The sequence below is a fragment of the Chanodichthys erythropterus genome, chromosome 7 (assembly GCF_024489055.1).
Source record: "Chanodichthys erythropterus isolate Z2021 chromosome 7, ASM2448905v1, whole genome shotgun sequence".
NCBI lineage: Eukaryota > Metazoa > Chordata > Actinopteri > Cypriniformes > Xenocyprididae > Chanodichthys > Chanodichthys erythropterus.
The window spans coordinates 34,324,997-34,346,741 of NC_090227.1; the positions used below are offsets into that span (position 1 = coordinate 34,324,997).

Here is a 21,745-nt window from a genome sequence, read left to right on the forward strand (position 1 = left end):
TATGAAATCACAGGGGGTAGCCTGTCAGAATAGCTGACAGAGCAAATCTGCCTGTTGCACCGATTCGAGTAAGTTGCTGATAAATTATGCTTATAGTTAGAAAAAGGCTATAGTTTACTGTTTACACTGAATCACAATCTCTCTGCAAGCTGAACTGTTGAGAGTCAAGACAGATGCAGCTACATACAGAAATGTTGGCTAAACATTTTCTTATCATGTTTAGTAGGCCTGGTAATGCGCAAATGACCATAGAGTACTTAATTCTCTATTTGACATTTTTCATCAGAGCACAGATGGGGATAATATCAACCACAATAGCACTAAAATATGCAGTAGATGAGAGGACAGTATGAGCAGAGATAATTAGGCGGAATCTGCAAAGCACAATAACTGGACTGAACATAGATAAATGCTGAAAAAGAAACAACTTGGAAGGAGCAAAGGAGATGCATCTGTTTACTTAGCTGTAGACAGATTTAAGACCTTAAGGAGTGTAGAGAAGATTTGTATAAATTTATGTTTAATCTCCAAATGGGACTGGTTGCCCTACCCGTCTGAAAAAGTATTTGTCCATTTTGTAATATATCTTCCATCTCTATTTTTCCACTTCTTGGATAGTATCGTATTAGAGACGTCATTCCAGAATTGTTTTTCTCTTCTTCTGGTGGACATGTCTATCTTATTATAATAATGATTACAAACACAGACATAATGGATCTGACTTTTTTCTAAACCAATATGATTTGTTTTCTCTGTCTAATTTAAAACTGGTTAAATTGTATGTTTATAAACACAAAATGAATCAATACACTGTAAACCCGAATAAGTTGGCAGAACTAAAAAAAAATTGAGGTAATCAGTTACATCAAATATTTTAAGTTAAGAAATTCAAAGTTATTAAACACATTAAACAATACTAAATCCCCTACTTAACATTAATCTTGAACAACAACAAAAACATAATATAACACTTAATTTTATTCTCCCTTTGGAGTGTCGTGACAAAACCATGCTGGAAAATAGAAATCCCTGCCCAGTTTCAGGTAAATTTAAGTTTGTCTAAATTAAAAAGAAAAGTTCATAAACCTCAAAACAAATGAAACCATTCAGATTACCTAAAATGTGTCAGTTTCGTGAACTCAAAAGAAAAAGAAAGTTCTAAATACTCATAAAACTTAATTAAATTGAACTAATTTGTTTAATTTGAGTTTGCCCTACTTATTTTGAGCTTGAATAAAAAAACAATCCTTAAATTCACACTTAAATATATACTAATAGATGCAAAAGGTAACAAATCAACCATTATTTTCAATGAGTTAATGATGTAAGACCATCAACCAAAATATAATGCAGAATATATATTGTGTTGGTTATGTGATTATTATATTATGTGCACTCAGTCCAATATATATGTGTTTCACCACAGGCACAGGCTGCTGCTTTTCTATTAAAATAACACTTTTATGGAAGTTATATGGACTTGAATGGTTTGTTTTGCAGCAGGGACTTTGTTTTCATTTTAAAGTCAATTCAGACTTGTAATAGACAGTTACTTCACAATTGCACGATGTGACCTGAATGGCAATAATACTTTTCTATAAGCCTGTATCATCTTTTCAACCAGGGAAAGTACTGCAGGGGGTCCACACTTCACAGAGAAGAATTATCATAATCTAATTACATCATCTGAATAAACAATAATTAGATCAAAACAAACGTGACCAAACTTTATTTTATATTCGGTATCTAAAGGTATCTATTACTTTAAAAGGACTATATTCGGATACATGAACACAAAAGACTGGATGCTGGTTAAAGATTGTTGAAATTTCTTAGTTTCAATTAGCAGGCAGGCCTATTGAATACAATGCTGAGTAATAACGTAATTCCACCAGCAGATGGGGTCATTGTCCACACGCGGTCACGCTGTCCGGAAGACAGATGTAAATATTTTCATGACGTAAAGAGACAATCTCTGTACCCATCCTCTACTGTCGTACACCTCTAGAAATACTCAGTTTCACCGTGAAATATCTATTCTTCGAAACAACCGTCATCCTGCCTGTCAGAGGACCATGCAAGGTTGTCGCTGACAGCCTTCTGTCGTTATTTATTTATTTATTGTAAAGCAAACAGCGATTGGTAGGGTGTGATAGGCTATTCATAGCTTATGCATCATTGCTCTGTCGGCGAGTGAGTTGGTGTAGTCTGCGGATCAGATTGCTGCTGTTTGAATTTTTCTTTTTTACTGCCGAGAAACCAGCTAGTAGGATTCATCATGCAAAAAAGGAGGAAGCCAGAGCCGATCCAACTGAACCCAATTCCAGATGGGAACGCTATAAACGGAACCGGGGCCACAGAGTGAGTGGGCTTCGATGTCATTTCATGTCGAATAAGCTGTTAGAAGACTTTACAAAACCAGATTTGCTTCATTCATGGATTGTTTGGCACTTTAAGAATATTGTTTGACTCTAACAGGGATACTTAATAGATTTGGTATTGCTTAATCTGATTATATTGGGCATTAAATTGGTATTAGTGTGGATATTTTTGAATGTGTTTTGGTGTTTGAACAAGTGTGAACAGAATTAAAGCCCACAAATGAATTGTAAGTATTAGTTGACTTACATAATACCAAATATGGGTCATTCTGCACTCATTTTTTAAGTTTAAGAAAGTGATTTTCACTGTCAGATTTTAAACATTGTTTCGAAGCAGATTTACAGTAATAAACAGGAAAACTTAATGGAAACTTCATCAAATATGAGACAAATTCAGATTCTGCTGTAATGCAGCTTTACAGAAAACAATTAGTTCAGTATTAAGTTCAGTTCAATAACTGTGTAAAGTTCAATTAATTATAAAATGAGTTTAATTAAGCTATAAGCAGCATTATAGAAGACAATACCATTATTCAGCTCAATTCAGTTCAGTGTTGATTCAATTTAGCTCAATAACAGTGTGTCAATCACGAAAGTCGAATCAGCTAAAGCAGCCCTGCAGAAAACAGTGGCGTCATCATCGTTGAAGAGTTAGTGCAGTCAAATTAACTCTCAAGTCTTTACACGTTAATAAATTGCATTGTGCCATCTCAAGCTATCTTAATACATTGTAATAAATGTTGGAATATATCTATGAGACTTGTAACAGGTTTGAGGATACTAGGGTAGACAGTTTTAGTTATAATATTTCTGCTTTCACTGATTTATTGTGACAAATAAATGCAGCCTTGAGCATAACAGACTTCTTTCGGCTCTCAGTATATAGAGTTATTGAATATGTTTTTTGCTGTGGTTAGAAAAATGTCTATTTTAACACAGTAAAAGTTAACACAATTATTTATTATAGTCGTTTTAATGAGGGACACAAAATGCATGCTGTTCATGGAATGACCCATATATAAGTGTTGTTTAGCATCCATCAGGTGCACATAAAAGTGCTGCATCTCCTGCCACTGAGATCAATGAGAATACCTTATCACATTTGGACAGAGCAGCTAACACAGCACCGCTGTCCTCTGTAGTATGTTGTTCAACCATATATTAGGTGCAAAACTCCAGGCAGTGTTTTTGTTATTATCCTAGATGGATATGTAAATTAATGTGACAGCATTCTCTGAGCCTCAGTATGTGATTATGTAGGATTCTAAACTGACTAACATATATAAGTGATGGCGTATTGATTTGTTTGCCGGCTTCACATCCCCACAGACAGATATGGTGACAGCGAGGACCACCTCTGTCTGTGCCACCTTCATTTGTCAGGCCTGTGATTTTTCTCCTCTTGACGCCGAGCCAATGACAATCCTCACGGCCTCAGCCAGTGGTGCATGTCATTGCCTCTTGTTTCGACGAGCTCACTTGAGAGCTCAGACACTTTTCCCTTTTGTAGTCTCTCCATTTGGCATTAAGAGACTATTCATTATTTAAGGATAAAGTTTCTGTCTTGTATATAGAAACTGGTTATTATTTCTACATAAATAAGAAGTATTAGCAGTGCTATAGTGCTACGGAATGATGTTTGTGTGAATGACGGTAAAGTAGAATTACAGTACATTCCTTCCTGAAGAGCAGGACAGGCTGTGGCGAGCTCGCTTTGGAATGTGTGTGTGTGTGTGTGTGTGTGTGTGTGTGTGTGTGTGTGTGTGTGTGTGTGGTGATTCAATCGTGTGGAAGTCAGTGTTATAGAGAGAGGCTCAGTGGAATGTTAAATACTGTGACAACACTTTTTTCCTAGAAGTCTCTGCTTTAAATCTGTCGTGGCAAGCCTATTTCAAAGAGTGCAGTTAATATTATTTTATAAGTTCTTGGTTATCGCTTGGGAAGAGCTTCATATTAGATATGCACGATTCTGGAAAAATTGAGAATAATGATTTTTCTGAATAGACAACTAAACAAAATACCATGTAATTTACTAGAGGTTCTGACAAAATGTTAGTCTTCTTTAAAAAAAAGAAATCATTAAATTAAATAAATTATTTTAAAAAATCAGTTTGAATGAATGATTCAATGAGTTGTTTGATTACTGGATGAATCAGCGTTTTTTTAACAAATCTGGCCCTGTCCCAAATGGCGCACTTCATGTGGACTTTCGGTCTCGTGGACTTAACTTGCGCGTGTTCGCCGAGTCTACGAGTCCTTAGGCCATCCCATTCAGCATTTTAACACTCTGAAGTGTGCTCAGCAGCGCCCCCTTTGTACCCTTGAAGCGGTCTTCCGCGAAGCCTGCATAGATACAAGCTCCGCACACTTAAACTACCCAGGAATCCTTGCGAAATACCAATCAGACAACGGATGGGAGGAGATTTCAGTTGTTATCTACAGTTTATACAAACATTATGGTCATCGACCAGTGGCTGATATCTCAAACATAATAATAGCGCGTTGAATAATACGATCGCATTATGATTCATTAAATAAATAGAACCGAATGTCAGGGCTTTACTGAGTCATATGTAAACCTAGTATTTATATTTAAACCTGTAAATTCATCTGAAACTCCCGCACATGTTTATTATGTTTTAAAATTGTAATCTTAGTTCAAAATGGAACATTATGTATTATTACAACTGTATACATTATTTAAATAAGCATGTATATATTGTCTAATGCCCAGGTGGCATCAGCAAAAGCAGACTGTGTAGTAGACATGGAGATAATATTTTGCAAAAGAAAAGAAACATGTTCACGATGCTAAATATTATCCCCGAACCTGCAGCTCCTGTCAAAAAGCAACCAAACCGTTATTTCCGGCGTGACGATCGAGTCTGTCCCAAAAATACCTCTCAATGCGCCATCGTGGACTCACGCCAAGGGCCCTATAGGTCTGCACTACATGACGTCACCAAAGTGAGGACTCTGAGGAAGTCCACAAGTCCAGAGTGTGCCATTTGGGACAGGGCCTCTCTGTGCAGAACGACCGACCTGGGGTGCGTTTCCTGAAAGCATGGTCGTAAGTCCCATTGAACTCTATTGGTAAGGACGGAACTTGCAACCATAGTTCGCTTTGGGAAACGCACCCCAGAGCGATTAGAGAGCAGGCGTATGCTTTCGAATCACTCTCGCTGTACTTTGATGTCATACATCGATCGGCCTGTGCAGCACCGCTTCAAGTCGAATAGGGCTGTTTAACGATTAGTCGTGATTAATCGCATCCAAAATAAAAGTTTGTTTACACATAATATATGTGTGTGCTATGCATATTTATTTTGTATTAATAAACACATATTTATTTAAGAAATATTTAATATTTAAATGATTTAAGAAATATTACATGTATACATTTATAATTTAAATTATAAATAATGTATATTAAATAGAATTTAATTAATTTATAATTTAAATTTTTATATTTTTCTTAAATATATACATGAATATATGTGTTTATAAATACTAAATAAATATACACAATACACACACACATATATTATGTATACACAAACTTTTATTCTGGATGCGACTAATCGCGATTAATCGTTAAGTAGAACACACCTACCGATTCAATGACTCACTCATAAAGACTTCACCTGTGTCATTACTGGATGAATCAGTGTTTTTGAACAAATCTCTTGAATGAATGATTCAATGACAAATTTTTAACAGCCATTTGTCGCCACCTACTGGTGTAACAATGTAATCGATACAATCTTTATTTGAAGCGTCAAGTCACTCTCAAAAGGTGATTTACTCTATTATGATCACTACCGTATCAGTATTTATATCACAATTATAAACTTATCCCAGTACTTCTGTGATAATTTGAATGATTGTAACAGAAATAATGACACTGTGTGGTTAAAAAAGACTTGTTTGTGAAGCCGAATATTCGCTGTGGTCATTGTCAAAGGTTTAAAAGACTTAGCCGAATCATTTTCAATAAGATCACATGGGTGTTTGAATCGAGATCGCAATTAATCATACAACTCTATTTAAAATGTATCACCTCTTTCATGCATTTACTAATTTTGTAAATTTCTAATTTACAAAGAATGCAATTGTAAGTGCCTCCAATGAGGAGTAAATTGATTTACAAGTCATAAATATTATCTTAACAGCAAAGAAACAATTTTTGGAAGACCGGATGTGATTTTGTTTTTCATCATTTTTGTTTTGGTGGCTTAATGCAACCAATATTCTACATTCAGTATGTCACCACATACATTACCGTTCAAAGGTTTGGGGTCTGTAAGGTCTCTTATGCTCACCAAGGCTGCAATTATTCGATCAAAATGCAATAAAAACTGTAATAATATTGTGAAATATTATTACAGTTTAAAATAACTTATTTTCTATTTTAATATATTTTGAAAATATAATTTATTCCTATAAATTGTTGCATTCTAATAGGCCGATTTGGTGTTCAAGTAACATTTCTTATTATCAATGTTGAAAACAGCTTAATATTTTTGTGGAAATGTAATAGTAATAAATTTTTGTTTGAATTGCTTGTGTTATTTACATTAGAAAAAAGTGTCTGACTTGCAATATGTTGATGTTTTTAAAAGGCTACTGTCCCAATTACTTGTAACATAGTTTTATTTACTTGCCAAAGCCAGTTTTACTTGCATTTGGCACTTGGCAATGCTAATTTTGTACACTGCCAATATTGTTTCATCTCTCTTCATTGGCAGCAGTACCTCTGCCGCTATTGTTTCCCATGAGCTCTATGCTGCATTGTGTCTTTTCAAGATAATCAGTAGGAAACCACACAGTGTTACAGTGTTGCACAATCACACCACACACACACCATGGCACCATCTGCTGCTCTCCATTTTACTTAAGAGCACTGCTGGGCGTATGAAAGCTGCTATAGTGCATCAAGAAGAGCTTGATCATTCCTGTACAGTCCCTACTTGTTCCCTAATTCTTTTCCTTTATTGTGCTTATGTCTGAGTTTAAATTGCTGCTCCACAGGATGACAACTCAGATGTATGGAGTGAATGATTAATGGAGTGTATAGTTAAATATTGACCACAGAATAAAGTCTCTGGTTTTGTGCATCTCCCCAGAGAAAAATGATTTGCTTCTGTCTAACCTCAGCTGATCCTGGTGCTCCCTAGTGTTTACATTCACATTCCAAGGCACAACATGTGAAGCAGACCACTTATTTCCTGTGTTTGATCATACTGTATCCACACACATCTTCAAAAAAGTTTGGGAAAAAAAGGGAAATGGAAGTGAAGTTATGATTCTTTCAAGTACTCTTCTTGGGCCTTCAGAGGCTTTTCTGTTTGAATCTCAAACCGTGAGCAGCTTTTACTCTTCATTTTTATGCAATTTTTTGCCATTTTTATGTAAACATAGACTAAATAATTTACTGCCTAGTAGTATTGAATTATTTATTACTTTATAACAAGTGGTTGTAGCACAGCATGCTGCATTGTCACTACATACTACATCTTGTATGCATGTATGAATGTATGCATGTGTATGTAATTTAATTATTTTTAAATTGAAAGATATGATTTCATTTTCAATTAATTGATTTTATGAATTCATTTTATTAGACACTTTTCTTGATGATGAATTTTAAATCACTGAATCCATTTTAAAGTGAAAAATCCAGCATATCGGGGAAAACTATAACACAAATTGTGATTTTATCCTATTTTTTACAAACTTTAAAGGGTTAGTTCACCCAAAAATTAAAATTCTGTTATTTATTACTTACCCTCATGCCGTGCTACACCTGTAAAACCTTCGTTAATCTTCGGAACACAAATTAAGATATTTTAGTTGAAATCCGATAGCTCCGTGAGGCCTCCATAGGGAGCAATGACACTTCCTCTCTCAAGATCCATAAAGGTACTAAAAACATATTTAAATCGGTTCATGTGAGTACAGTGGCTCAATATTAATATTATAAAGCGACGAGAATATTTTTGGAGCGTCAAAAAAAACAAAATAACTTCTTATTTAGTGATGGACGATTTCAAAACACTGCTTCAGGAAGCTTCGGAGTGTAAATGAATCAGTGTGTCGAATCTGCTGTTTGGAGCGCCAAAGTCACGTGATTTCAGCCGTTGGCAGTTTGACACGCGATCTGAATCATGATTCGACACACTGATTCATTTATGCTCCGATACTTAATGAAGAAGTGTTTTGAAATCGGCCATCACTAAATAAGACGTTATTTTGGGTTTTTTTGGCGCTCCAAAAATATTGTTGTTGCTTTATAATATTAATATTGAACCACTGTACTCACATGAACCGATTTAAATATGTTTTTAGTACCTTTATGGATCTTCACAGAGGAAGTGTCATTGCTCCCTATGCAGGGCTCACTGAGCCATCGGATTTCAACTAAAATTTCAATCTTAATTTGTGTTCCAAAGATTAACGAAGGTTTTACAGGTGTGGAATTTTCATTTTTGGGTGAAATAACCCTTTAAGTGTAAGTTTGGCGATTTTCAACCTGCTTTGTATTATTACAATGTCATAGTATATGTAAATGAACAATGTTTACTCATTCCAAGTTTACTCTTTAAACAGCATTATGAGGGTACACTGTTGCTGCATCTCACTTCGGAGCTGAGGTTGTTAACATTAACAATTTGAGAACAAAGTATAACTGTAATAATAATTTGCGCGGTTTGACGTGATTCAAGCAAAGCAATCATTAGATTTAATCACCATTGGCAGCACGATTTATTGTAGGCCTAATGCTTTTTTTCTCAGTTGGTCAGAACAAAAGTGGCAGACATGTTACTTACTTGTTCAGATGACATTTTCCGGTGAAAATTCTTACTTTGGTCATATTTTTTTAAGACGTAGAATCTGTGATTCCAAAGTACAGTATACACCGGTGTGGTGACTGACAGAAAACATTAGATTAATCTGTGTTGAGGAGCTGTGCCTATGCACAACCCACGTAAAGATGACAATTCCACAACTAACTGCAATTGCAGGTTTCAAACAGAGATGGCGACAAAGAAGCAAAACTTACAGACTACATTAAATGTGACCGCCTCGATGACATTTGCAGCCTTCAAATGCGACTTCCGGAGGACAGCCTTCGAAATGAGACGCAGCTAACTTTCTTACTTGTACGCGATGGCGTTTCACTTCGGGTGGTTGGACGGAACTGACAGAACGGCAGTTTCTTTCAGTTTTTCCCCTCCGTTTAGCCTAAAACAATGTGTTCGTGGCCATCCAGTTTGAAATGTTGACTACAGACACAAAGGTTTTTCATATTGTCCGTCGCTGCGTTCTCACAGTATTTACAATTCTTTGCAGCTTTAGCCTCTGCCTACAATGCGCTGGATCCTTCACTAGAAACTGAAAGTAACTCACTTTCGCGAAACGTTTATTCTTTAAATTATTTTACCTGGGAACAATACAAGTTGGAACCGTTATGACTAAAAGTTTACTAAGAAGTATTTCCAACTAAAGAAAGCCGGTATTTGACTCTGCTAAGCGTCAGCAGACTGGTTGGAGTGGCCTTGGATGGAAACATGCCCAGTGTGTTATGGATGTTGAAGTTTTTCTACCTATTTGGCAAAAGGGAAGACAACAGCTCTATTTCTCTGTCCTCAGGTAGCACTGATTTCAATTTTTTTTCCACCGCCTTTGTACTGTATAGGTAGCCAAGTTTTATTTAAACCCATTTTGCCAGCGTTGAAGTATCCTTCTATCATTTGAGTTTTTTTCTGATGCATTGATGAACAATGTTGTTGTCAGATTTGCTGTTTTGCATTTTATAAACCAATTTTACAAATTATAAATCAATTTATGTTTTGAATTATATCATCTAGTTGTCATTGTTTCTTAGAAAATAAGTTTTGAATTTATTGTGACATAATACATAAAGATAATTTTCAGATATTACTGTGAAATGAAAAATTAAATGTATCTTTTTTGTGTTGGGGCCAGTAAAAATGTTGGCATGGCATTGGCAAGTAAAAATATGAACTAATTGCTGGTCTGACATGGGCCAGCAGAAAAGAAATCTTGCAGTGGAATCACTCTAAATATGAAGTCATTGTTCGCCCTCCTACATGCCACACAAGTTCTTGAGTTGTGAAGTATTTTTCTCCACTCTGGCATCTTCTGCGTCCTTCACCATTATCACATCTCCACCACAGCGTGTCCACGCCACCCACTTACACCCACACAGCAGCCTCGTAACCATGGTTATAACTGGCCTTGCTGTCAAAAAATGAAAACGCTTCGCCCCATTCTGCATATAGATGAGACAAAGACATCCTGGAGTACTTGTGCTGCTCTCATCCACCTGAGTCGTGCCGTCTGTCCTGGAGCAAAGCTTGTTGTGATATGCTGTGGACTGATCAGCATGCTTTGATGTAAATTAATGTGCAAGGGTCACTTGTTGTGGCCTGAAACATTGTTCAACAGCAGGACAACATGTTTTCCATCTGAATTGGCTCGATGCTTAAAAGCCCTTGAGGCCCATGGTGTCCGTTGGTTCTGAAACATTAATTGAAAGATTGAAAGATACAGCCGCATAACAGATGTTTGCAACATGTGTGGCACCAGAGCTTTGGGTTTTTTTTTTTTCCACTGAAACACAAGCTGCAGGAAAGATTCAGTTTAAATAATTCCTAATTGGTATCAACATCTGAACTTTTAATTGGTTCATTAGAAAGCAAAAGAAAATCTTTTTTCTGGATTGACCTAAAATCCACTTGATAAATGCAGTCAAGCTATGGTGAAGAGTGTTGTTGGAGGAGATGCAGAGAGGATGGAGAGCAGAGGGTCATGGAAGTTCACTCTTCCAGCAGAAAGCTAAGGAAATACATCACCATGACAACAGGGCCAAGGGAAAGGCTCGCATGCTTAGAGGAACTCCCTGTTTCCTCAAACAGAGCTTTAGGAAGAAGATGTTATAAAGCCCTCACACCACTTACGCACACATTTTACAATAGCGTATTCAATATCCCTACCAGTTTTCTGCCTTAGGGATGGGAATGTGTTTCAGCATGCAAGAGTCTGGAATCTTACTGATCACAAGAGAGCAATCCTTCTTGTCTTGGCATATTAATGTAAAACAAAAAAGCAGGAATAAGACTCTAGCAGTGTTATTTTAGTATTATTTATTCATATTTTTAAATGGCTTTTTTTTTTATACTTTCAGTTTTCATTTTAATTTTAGTATGTTTTAGTAATGTTATGAGTTTTTGTCATTAGAATTTTGTATATTTTAATTAATTTTTATATAATTTTTAGTGTTTAGTGTAATTTTAGTACTTCAACTTATTTTATTTTAGTTGCACTAAAAAAATTCTGGGTTAAAAACAACCCAAGTTGGGTTGAAAATGGACAAACCCAGCAATTGGGTTGTTTTAACCCAGCGGTTGGGTTAAATGTATGCCCAAGCTGCTGAGTAGTTTTATTTAACTCAACTATTGTTTAATTGCTGTATTGCTTGCATAAAATGAACCCAAAGTATGTTGGAAATTAACATGTATTAATATGTTTAATAAATGAACATTTATTAATAAGTTTATGAATAATAAACAATAAACATGGGGTTGTTTTGACCCAGCGGTTGGGTTAAATGTTTGCCCAACATGCTGGGCAGTTTTATTTAACCCAACTATTTATTAAAAATTACTATATGGCTGGCTTAAAATTTTACCCAAAATAAGTTGGAAATTATAAATCAGACACATAATTAGTAGAGGCAACAGTAAAAATCAAAAGGTGAATGTTTATTAATTCATTTAATTATTATTCTTTAAACTTATTAATAAAAGTTCATATATTAAACATATTAATAATTGTCCATTTCCAACCTATTTTGAGTTCATTTTAGGTGAGCAATATAGCAATTTTTAAACAATAGTTGATTTAAATAAAACTACCCAGCAGGTTCGATCAAACATTTAACCCAACCCTTGGGTCAAAACAACCCAATCTCTGGGTTTGTCCATATTTAACCCAGCATTTTTTAGTGTAAATGTTCACCTTTTTGATTATTATTGTTGCCTCTACTAATTATGTGTCTCATTTTTAATTACCAACCTATTTTGGTTCATTTTAAGCCAGCCATGTAGTGATTTTTAAACAATAGTTGGGTTAAATAAAACTGCCCAGCATGTTGGGCAAACATTTAACCCAACCACTGGGTTTTCCATTTTTAACCCAATTTTGGTTTCTTTTAACCCATTATTTTTGTGTAGAAGCCAAGGCATTTTAATTTTAAGTTTAAGTAAAACAAATTTTTATTCTATTTCAGCTTTTTTTAATGAATGAAAAAGATTTTTTAATAGTTTTAGTTCACAATAATAAAACTGCACTGAGTTTGAAAAATGGAAAAGGTGTCATGACATGATGCAGTTTTGTCTAATTAATGTAATCAAAAACATATTAAAAATGTGTTTAATAAGGGAACCTATTAAATAAAATCATATAGAGTATCCCTGCACATCCTCATGACTGTGTTGTTGATTTAGCCATTTAGCTAAATTAAATTAATTTTTGTCTGTGTTTGTGTTAGAACAAATCTGGAAGCTTTGCAGAAGAAGCTAGAGGAACTGGAGCTGGATGAGCAGCAGAAAAAACGTCTGGAAGCTTTCCTCACCCAAAAGCAGAAGGTTGGAGAGTTAAAAGATGACGACTTTGAGAAGATTTGTGAGTTGGGTGCAGGCAATGGAGGAGTGGTCTTCAAGGTCTTACACAGACCCTCAGGCTTCATCATGGCCAGGAAAGTAAGTTACAGTAAAGCAAACTTTATATTTCAGTTTCGGCTTCAAGTTTGCGAGAAAGGTCTCTTAAGTCCATTGATTGTCATTTCCAGCCTTGAATCGATCGGATGGCGTTTTAGAGCTGCTTGCCTCAGGAGGCATCAGCTATTCATGTCATCATGTCTTTTTATAGATTGGAAGAAGTTAGACATTGCAGCAATAAGCCTTGACATTCTGTTCTTAGCATGCTGAATGGATACGGTGACATTTATTGCACATGTAATGCATATAGTGAAGCTAATCGCAGTTGAGTCAAATGACACTTTTCCTAATAAACTTGTCCAAGAAAAGACATGTGCTTTTTAAGCCAAATTACCAGTCCACTACATACTGTGATGAAACAAATGGTTCTATGAGAGCTTCCAAAGTGCAGTCAGCACACAAACTCCAAACAACTCATTTAAAGCATACAAAGAACTGACAGTATGCTTACAGAGAAGGAACTCCTCCTTATCAGCTAACTGTATAATGCAGACATCCTGGCAATTACAGAGAGAAGCTCTGCCTGGTACTTAAAAGAAATGATTGAGGCTTCAGAATTATGCTTTGCGCTGCACTTATAAAGACAAAATTGCAACATGGTAAACATCAGTATGAATGTAAAACATTAATATAAAATGTTTCTTCAATTTCAGGGGTTGATTTTTATTAAAACAAACTGATTTCCACTTTTTTCTTTTTGTAAGAAAGGTCACATTAAAATAGGCCTATTTTTCTTATTTTCATGCAGTTGATCCACCTAGAGATCAAGCCAGCAATAAGGAATCAGATCATCAGAGAGCTGCAGGTGCTGCATGAATGTAACTCTCCCTACATAGTGGGCTTCTACGGGGCTTTCTACAGTGATGGAGAGATCAGCATCTGTATGGAGAACATGGTACTTTGTCCTCTCTCAGTGTCAAACATTATGCAGAGGAATATGAGAGTTTATCTGTCTAATATATACACTACCGTTCAGTAGTTTAGGGTCTGTACATTTTTTTTTTAAAGATATTAATACTTTTATTCATCAAGGATGCATCAATTTGATCAAAACTGACAGTAAAGACTCTATTGTAACATAAGATTTCTATTTCAAATAAATGCTGTTGGGTAATTTGATGCCAAATCAACCAAATTTTGTAAACTTCCCCGGCTTAAATATTTGATTTTGTTCATATTTTTTCTGTAGAAAGACAAACATAAATAGTGATGAAAGCCAAAATATTAAATGTCATAGATGTATATTGAGGGCCTTTAAAATGAAGATACCTAAAGAAAAGTTTCTTAAGAACCAGAATCTAAAAGCATATTAAGATATCTTTAATACAGGGCTTTTCACTGCTCTTAACCCCGGGTTGTCGTTGTTCTGAACACCGCTTTTAATCCCGGGTAAAGGAGCGTTTCACACTTGTAATGTAGATGCGGGGTTAGCACTGCTTTTTACCCGGGGTTATGAAACCCTGCTCTGGAGCAGCTTTTGCGGTGTTAAAGGGATAGTTCACCCAAAAATGAAAATTTGACGTTTATCTGCTTACCCCCAGGGCATCCAAGATGTAGGTGACTTTGTTTCTTCAGTAGAACACAAATGTTGATTTTTAACTCCAACTGTTGCCGTCTGTCAGTCTTATAATGCATGGCAATGGGAATTCCATCAATAAGAGTCAAAAAAACATGCATAGACAAATCCAAATTAAACCCTGTGGCTCGTGACGACACATTGATGTCCTAAGATATGAAACGATCGATTTGTGTGAGAAACCGAACCGTATTTATATAAATTTTTACCTCTAATACTCCACTATGTCCAACTGCCTTGACCATCCGGTTGGTGAGGTCTGAAAACATTCTGATGCAGGAAGTGATCGTTCACACTCATTGACATATGCACGCGAGAGATCACTTCCATCATCAGAGTGCGTTTTCAGACCTCACACACTGGATGCTCAAGGCAGTTGGACATAGTGGTTTATTAGAGGTAAAATTAGAGGTATATAAATACTGTTCTTTTTCTCGCACAAACTGATCATTTTGTGTCTTAGGACATCAGTGTGTTGTCATGAGCCGCAGGGTTTAATCTGGATTTGTCTGTGCGTGTTTTTTTGACTCTTATAGATGGAATTCCCATTGACATGCATTATAAGACTGACAGATGGCAGCGGTTGGAGTTAAAAATCATCATTTGTGTTCTACTGAAGAAACAAAGTCACCTAAGTCTTGGATGCCCTGGGGGTAAGCAGATAAACATCAAATTTTCATTTTTGGGTGAACTATCCCTTTAGCTCTTCATATCTGCGCAAAACTTGTACAGTGTGAAACGCTGCAGTGTTAGAATGTTACAACTAGATGCTTAGCAACCGACAACCAATCGTGTGCCTTATGTTCACGCGATGTATAAACAGTCGTTACTGCATATGATGAGAAAAATGTCAAATAGCGAGCGAAGAAGAGAACCTCATTCTTACCTTCATAGTTCGAAAAGTTCACTCAGGAAAAAAACTTGAAATTACAGTCAGCAATGTGTAATATGAGGACACACAATGCTAGAGCCTTAATGTAATAAACATGTTACGTGCTGCGTTTGTCCAATCAGTGACACTGGCACCTCAAATATGCAGATAAGGACTTTATCCAGAGGTTTAGGAAAATGCAGTGTGAAACGTCAGTTTATGAATACCCAGGATTACCTGTAACCCCGGGTATACTATGAGCAGTGTGAAACGTGAATAAAAATAAACCAGGATTTCGTTTACCAGGGGTTTAAAATAACCCAGGGTTAGCTAATTCAAGTGTGAAAAGCCCTTTCTTGAGTAACAGGCATGCAAACTTAAAGCAAAAAAGGAAGAAGAAGTGCTTTTTGCAATTTTTAACTGTCACCGTTGGCATATAATGAAACCAAGATTGCAAAAGTCAACAGATTTTACTAATAGACCTACAAATCTCTGTGTAAGAATAAAACAAAGATGCTGCCATGTTTCTGAAGTCATTTTTACACCCCTCTAATTTGGCTCCAAATCTCAGGTGAAAATTGTCATTTTGACCCCCTCTACATAATAGTGGATTACTCCGTAAATTCACATCTTTGACATTTAATATTTTGGCTATCGCTATTTATGTTTGTCTTTCTACAGAAAAAATAAAAACAAAATCAAAAATTTGAGCTGGGTACCTCTGGTTGAGTTGTCACAGAGTTACCCTGTTCTTTTTACTTTCTATTCATCAAAGAATCCTGAGAAAAAAAAATGTATCATGGTTTCCATGATACCAAATATTAAGCAGCCCAACTGTTTTTAACATTGATAATGATAACAAATGTTTCTTGAGCACCAAATCAGCATATTAAAATGATTTCTAAAGGATCATGTGACACTGAAGACTGGAGTAATGATGCGGAAAATTCAGCTTTGCCATCTCAGGAATAAATTAAATGGTTAAATATATTAAAATAGAAAACAGTTATGTTAAATTGGAATAATATTTCACAATATTACTGTATTTTTGTATCAAACAATGCAGACTTGGTGAGCATAAGAGACTTATATATTGTTCAATATCCTTTCAGTATCCCTACAATGCCTTTGATTTTATAGGTACAATATAAGTGTAACTGCTGAATATATCTCCATCACAAAAAAAATGTAGGATGGCGGCTCCCTCGATCAGTCCCTGAAGAAAGCAGGCAAGATCCCAGAACAAATACTGGGCAAAGTTAGCATTGCGGTCAGTATCATTGTAAACCATCTCAAATATCCTTGATATCTTGTGGACTGTTTCCAGGGCTGAAGTACAATGCGTAATGTTTTCTGTTTCTGTTTGGACCTGTTTTCTTTCCATTCATGCAGGTGATAAAAGGCCTGTCCTACCTGCGGGAGAAACACAAGATCATGCACAGAGGTGATTGGTGTCACGCTATCTCAATCGGTCATCTGTTCATTTACTCTTTCTGTTGACACAGTATTTACTGAAGGAAAGACCTTGTCCTTTTCTTGCAGATGTAAAGCCATCCAACATCCTGGTGAACTCACGTGGTGAGATCAAGTTGTGTGACTTTGGTGTTAGTGGACAGCTCATTGACTCCATGGCCAATTCGTTTGTGGGCACCAGGTCCTATATGTCTGTAAGTTTACATTCTTAGCAAAAAACAAACAAACAAACAAACAAACAAATATATATATTTCTACCACATTATTAGGTTCTAGATCATTTGACAGTGTGATTAATGGATGTTTGATTTGGAGTATATCAAGGCAGCCATCTGTTTGTTCAGGCTCCTGTTTTTCATCATATCTCTTCCTGAATGATAATGTTAATTTCCTCTTTGTATGATCCTCCTTCATATTTTTCTGTGTCCATCTGTAGCCCGAACGCCTTCAAGGGACTCACTATTCTGTCCAGTCTGACATATGGAGCATGGGTCTCTCTCTGGTGGAGATGGCCATCGGACGCTTCCCTATCCCACCTCCTGATGCCAAGGAGCTGGAGCAAATCTTTGGTCAGCCCCTCGAGGGGGACCCCTCCGCCAGCGAGGCCTCCCCTAAACCCAGGCCCCCTGGTCGGCCCGGCAGCTGTGAGTGACTGTTTGCCATCCTGTCTGCAAGAACATGTAGAAACTGATCAATTATGCTTGAGGTGTAAATTATCATAAATACAGTGATTTTGTTTTATGTTTGTCTTTTTAGCATACGGTCCAGACAGCAGACCTCCTATGGCTATATTCGAGCTGCTTGACTATATTGTCAATGAGGTAAGCTTAAAGTGGTGCTCGTAAGATCATTAAACAGCTTTATGGCAGTGAATTAATTAAATGAAAGGATTTATTGGCCGCTTCATTTAGGCTTAATGGAGCGTTTTTCCTTTTTCAGCCACCTCCTAAGCTACCAAGCATCTTTGGTGCAGAATTTCAAGACTTTGTTAACAAATGGTAAGCAAAAATGTAATGTTTGCATTTAGTTTTATTCCTGTAGCTCACCTATTAGAGCATGACACTAGCTATGACATGGGTTAACTTAAAATGCTGAGTGCACTCAAAACTGCTGGATAAAGGGGACATTCTAAAACGCTTAACGTGAAAAAGGCTTAACGTGGCTTAATGTACTAAGACAGTGATTTTAACAGACCAAACTTACTAAATATCATTATAATAAAGTATGCTATGTGCAAAAAATCAGATGAGCCCAAAATATGATCTTAACGCGTTTTATAATACGTTAAGCTTTTTTCTCCCATAGAAAACCGTTATAAAGAAAGAGCTTAACGTGGCTTAATGTACTAAGACAGTGATTTTAACAGACCAAACTTACTAAATATCATTATAATAAAGTATACTATGTGCAAAAAATCAGATGAGCCCAAAATATGATCTTAACGCGTTTTATAACACGTTAAGCTTTTTTCTCCCATAGAAAACCATTAAAAAGAGCTTAACGTGGCTTAATGTACTAAGACAGTGATTTTAACAGACCAAACTTACTAAATATCATTATAATAAAGTATACTATGTGCAAAAAATCAGATGAGCCCAAAATATGATCTTAACGCGTTTTATAACACGTTAAGCTTTTTCCCCCATAGAAAACCGTTATAAGAAAAAGCTTCATGTGGCTTAATGTACTAAGACAGTGATTTTAACAGTCCAAACTTACTAAATATCATTATAATAAAGTATACTATGTGCAAAAAATCAGATGAGCCCAAAATATGATCTTAACGCGTTTTATAACACGTTAAGCTTTTTTCTCCCATAGAAAACCGTTATAAAGAAAGAGCTTAACGTGGCTTAATGTACTAAGACAGTGATTTTAACAGACCAAACTTACTAAATATAATTATAATAAAGTATACTATATGCAAAAAATCAGATGAGCCCAAAATATGATCTTAACGCGTTTTATAACACGTTAAGCTTTTTTCTCCCATAGAAAACCGTTATAAAGAAAGAGCTTAACGTGGCTTAATGTACTAAGACAGTGATTTTAACAGACCAAACTTACTAAATATCATTATAATAAAGTATACTATGTGCAAAAAATCAGATGAGCCCAAAATATGATCTTAACGCGTTTTATAACACGTTAAGCTTTTTCCCCCATAGAAAACCGTTATAAGAAAAAGCTTCATGTGGCTTAATGTACTAAGACAGTGATTTTAACAGTCCAAACTTACTAAATATCATTATAATAAAGTATACTATGTGCAAAAAATCAGATGAGCCCAAAATATGATCTTAACGCGTTTTATAACACGTTAAGCTTTTTTCTCCCATAGAAAACCGTTATAAAGAAAGAGCTTAACGTGGCTTAATGTACTAAGACAGTGATTTTAACAGACCAAACTTACTAAATATAATTATAATAAAGTATACTATATGCAAAAAATCAGATGAGCCCAAAATATGATCTTAACGCGTTTTATAACACGTTAAGCTTTTTTCTCCCATAGAAAACCGTTATAAAGAAAGAGCTTAACGTGGCTTAATGTACTAAGACAGTAAAACGCGTTAAGATCATATTTTGGGCTCATCTGATTTTTTGCACATAGTATACTTTATTATAATGATATTTAGTAAGTTTGGTCTGTTAAAATCACTGTCTTAGTACATTAAGCCACATTAAGCTTTTTCTTATAACGGTTTTCTATGGGGGGGGGGGGGGGGAGCTTAACGTGTTATAAAACTCGTTAAGATCATATTTTGGGCTCATCTGATTTTTTGCACATAGTATACTTTATTATAATGATATTTAGTAAGTTTGGTCTGTTAAAATCACTGTCTTAGTACATTAAGCCACGTTAAGCCTTTTTCACGTTAAGCGTTTTAGAATGTCCCGGATAAGGGCATCTTCTAAATCAGTGTTTCTCAAACTGGGGTACGTGAGGTGACAAAAGGGGGTAACGTTACGCGAACAAAGACACAGATAAGTGGATTTATATCAATTTAATACTCAAACTTTCTTCGATACAAAAACATACCTTGTGTGAGTTCTTGTATTTAATGTTGATAACGAGCAAGAATGCAATTGTACCCAAATATCCACATGACTGCAAACGTGCATTATTATACAACAGGTCAAAAACAAAACGTACATTTTAAACACAGTACTGTCAGTATTTACTCTATTTTGCAACGAAAAAATATTTCTAACGAAAACCAGAGCACAACTACAACACACGAATGCGGCTTTGAACGAATCGTGAGAGTCAATGATTCAGTGATTCATTCACAGCCACTTGCTTCGATATTGAATGAATGACTCGATGAATCACTCATAAAAACAGTAACTTGCTGCCACCTACTGACGGTTTTAGTTTAATATTTAAAAGTATCACTTTGTTTTACCATCATTGCATATTTCTCTGTTAAACATTTTTTATTTAAAACATTATTTATTTTATAAAGTTATTCATAAGCGTAAAAATATGCATTGGAAAATCAATTTAGGGGGCAGATACAGTCCCTTAATGGAACAGGTGTGACTGCAGTCGAATTGGAAGAGAGGGGGTATCCCTTCAGGGGGTACTCCACGCTAAAATGTTTGAGAACCTGTTCTAAATGCACAAATGCTTCTTCAGTGCTTGCTGCGCCATCTAGTGGTTGAACTAAAAAACAGTTTGAAATCTGTTGCCGTACTACGGAGCCTCTAAATGGACATGTAAAAAAATGAGATGGGAGGTAGAATTCTATTTCAATGCTTTAGCGTTCCCTCGGAAGAGTTTTGCGTCCCATCTCATATTTCTTCTATCACCAATATTTTGACGTTCTTCATACTTTATTGCTCATTGATTTTCCTTGTTTTGCTCAGTTTAATCAAAAATCCAGCAGAAAGAGCAGACCTCAAGCAGCTGATGGTAGGAACAATCCTTTTCTGTCAGTCCTCATATACAGATATTATTTTCTATTGCAAGAATGCACCTCACACATCTAACAAATATCTTTTCAGGTCCATCCCTTCATTAAGAACTCGGAGGCAGAGGAGGTTGACTTTGCTGGATGGCTATGCAGCACCATTGGGCTAAACCAGCCAGCAACTCCAACTCACAGTGTGGGAATGTGAGAGCAGCCATCTTTTTCTAAGCCAACCATTTAGTGTTCCTTCACACGCAACATCTCCAGTTCTACCCTGAGGCCAACAGCTGCCTCCTGAATCTACCCAGTCTTATTTTAGATGTCGTCTTGAGTATTAACAAGCACACTGCTGTAATTATCAAACCTCTGATACAGCGCTTGAAATCTGTTCTGCCAAATATTGGTTTGATACTTTTTTTATTACAAAATCTAAGTGCAATTTTGATTGCAAAAGCTTTAAAAAAAAGCTGATACTACTCTGCGCAAAAACTTAAATGCAAAGGATCCCCTTTCCAAATGTCAACTTGTGATCATGATATACTTTACATTTTCAGCTACCCCTGAAGTGGTTACATTATTTCATTGTTATATTTTGTGTTTTGCTTTATTTCAATATGGTGAATGTGCAGTCTTTAAAAGTGAGAGAAAATCAGTCATTTAACTTATACAAACTTATAATAAGAGATTTATTTAACAAATGACAACTTATGGAATGTGGCAGT

At 35.8% G+C, this 21,745-nt stretch overlaps 1 protein-coding gene across 1 annotated transcript; it reads left to right on the forward strand.

Moving 5' to 3' along the window:
• Positions 1 to 1,973: 1,973 nt before the first annotated feature.
• Positions 1,974 to 21,643, forward strand: map2k1 (mitogen-activated protein kinase kinase 1). Its single transcript, XM_067390320.1, has 11 exons — positions 1,974 to 2,361; positions 12,958 to 13,168; positions 13,935 to 14,081; positions 16,826 to 16,903; positions 17,026 to 17,077; positions 17,176 to 17,300; positions 17,543 to 17,750; positions 17,863 to 17,927; positions 18,046 to 18,104; positions 20,980 to 21,025; positions 21,118 to 21,643. Exons 1-11 carry the CDS (start codon positions 2,279 to 2,281, stop codon positions 21,229 to 21,231), a joined length of 1,188 nt encoding a protein of 395 aa, XP_067246421.1. The 5' UTR covers positions 1,974 to 2,278; the 3' UTR covers positions 21,232 to 21,643.
• Positions 21,644 to 21,745: the final 102 nt, after the last annotated feature.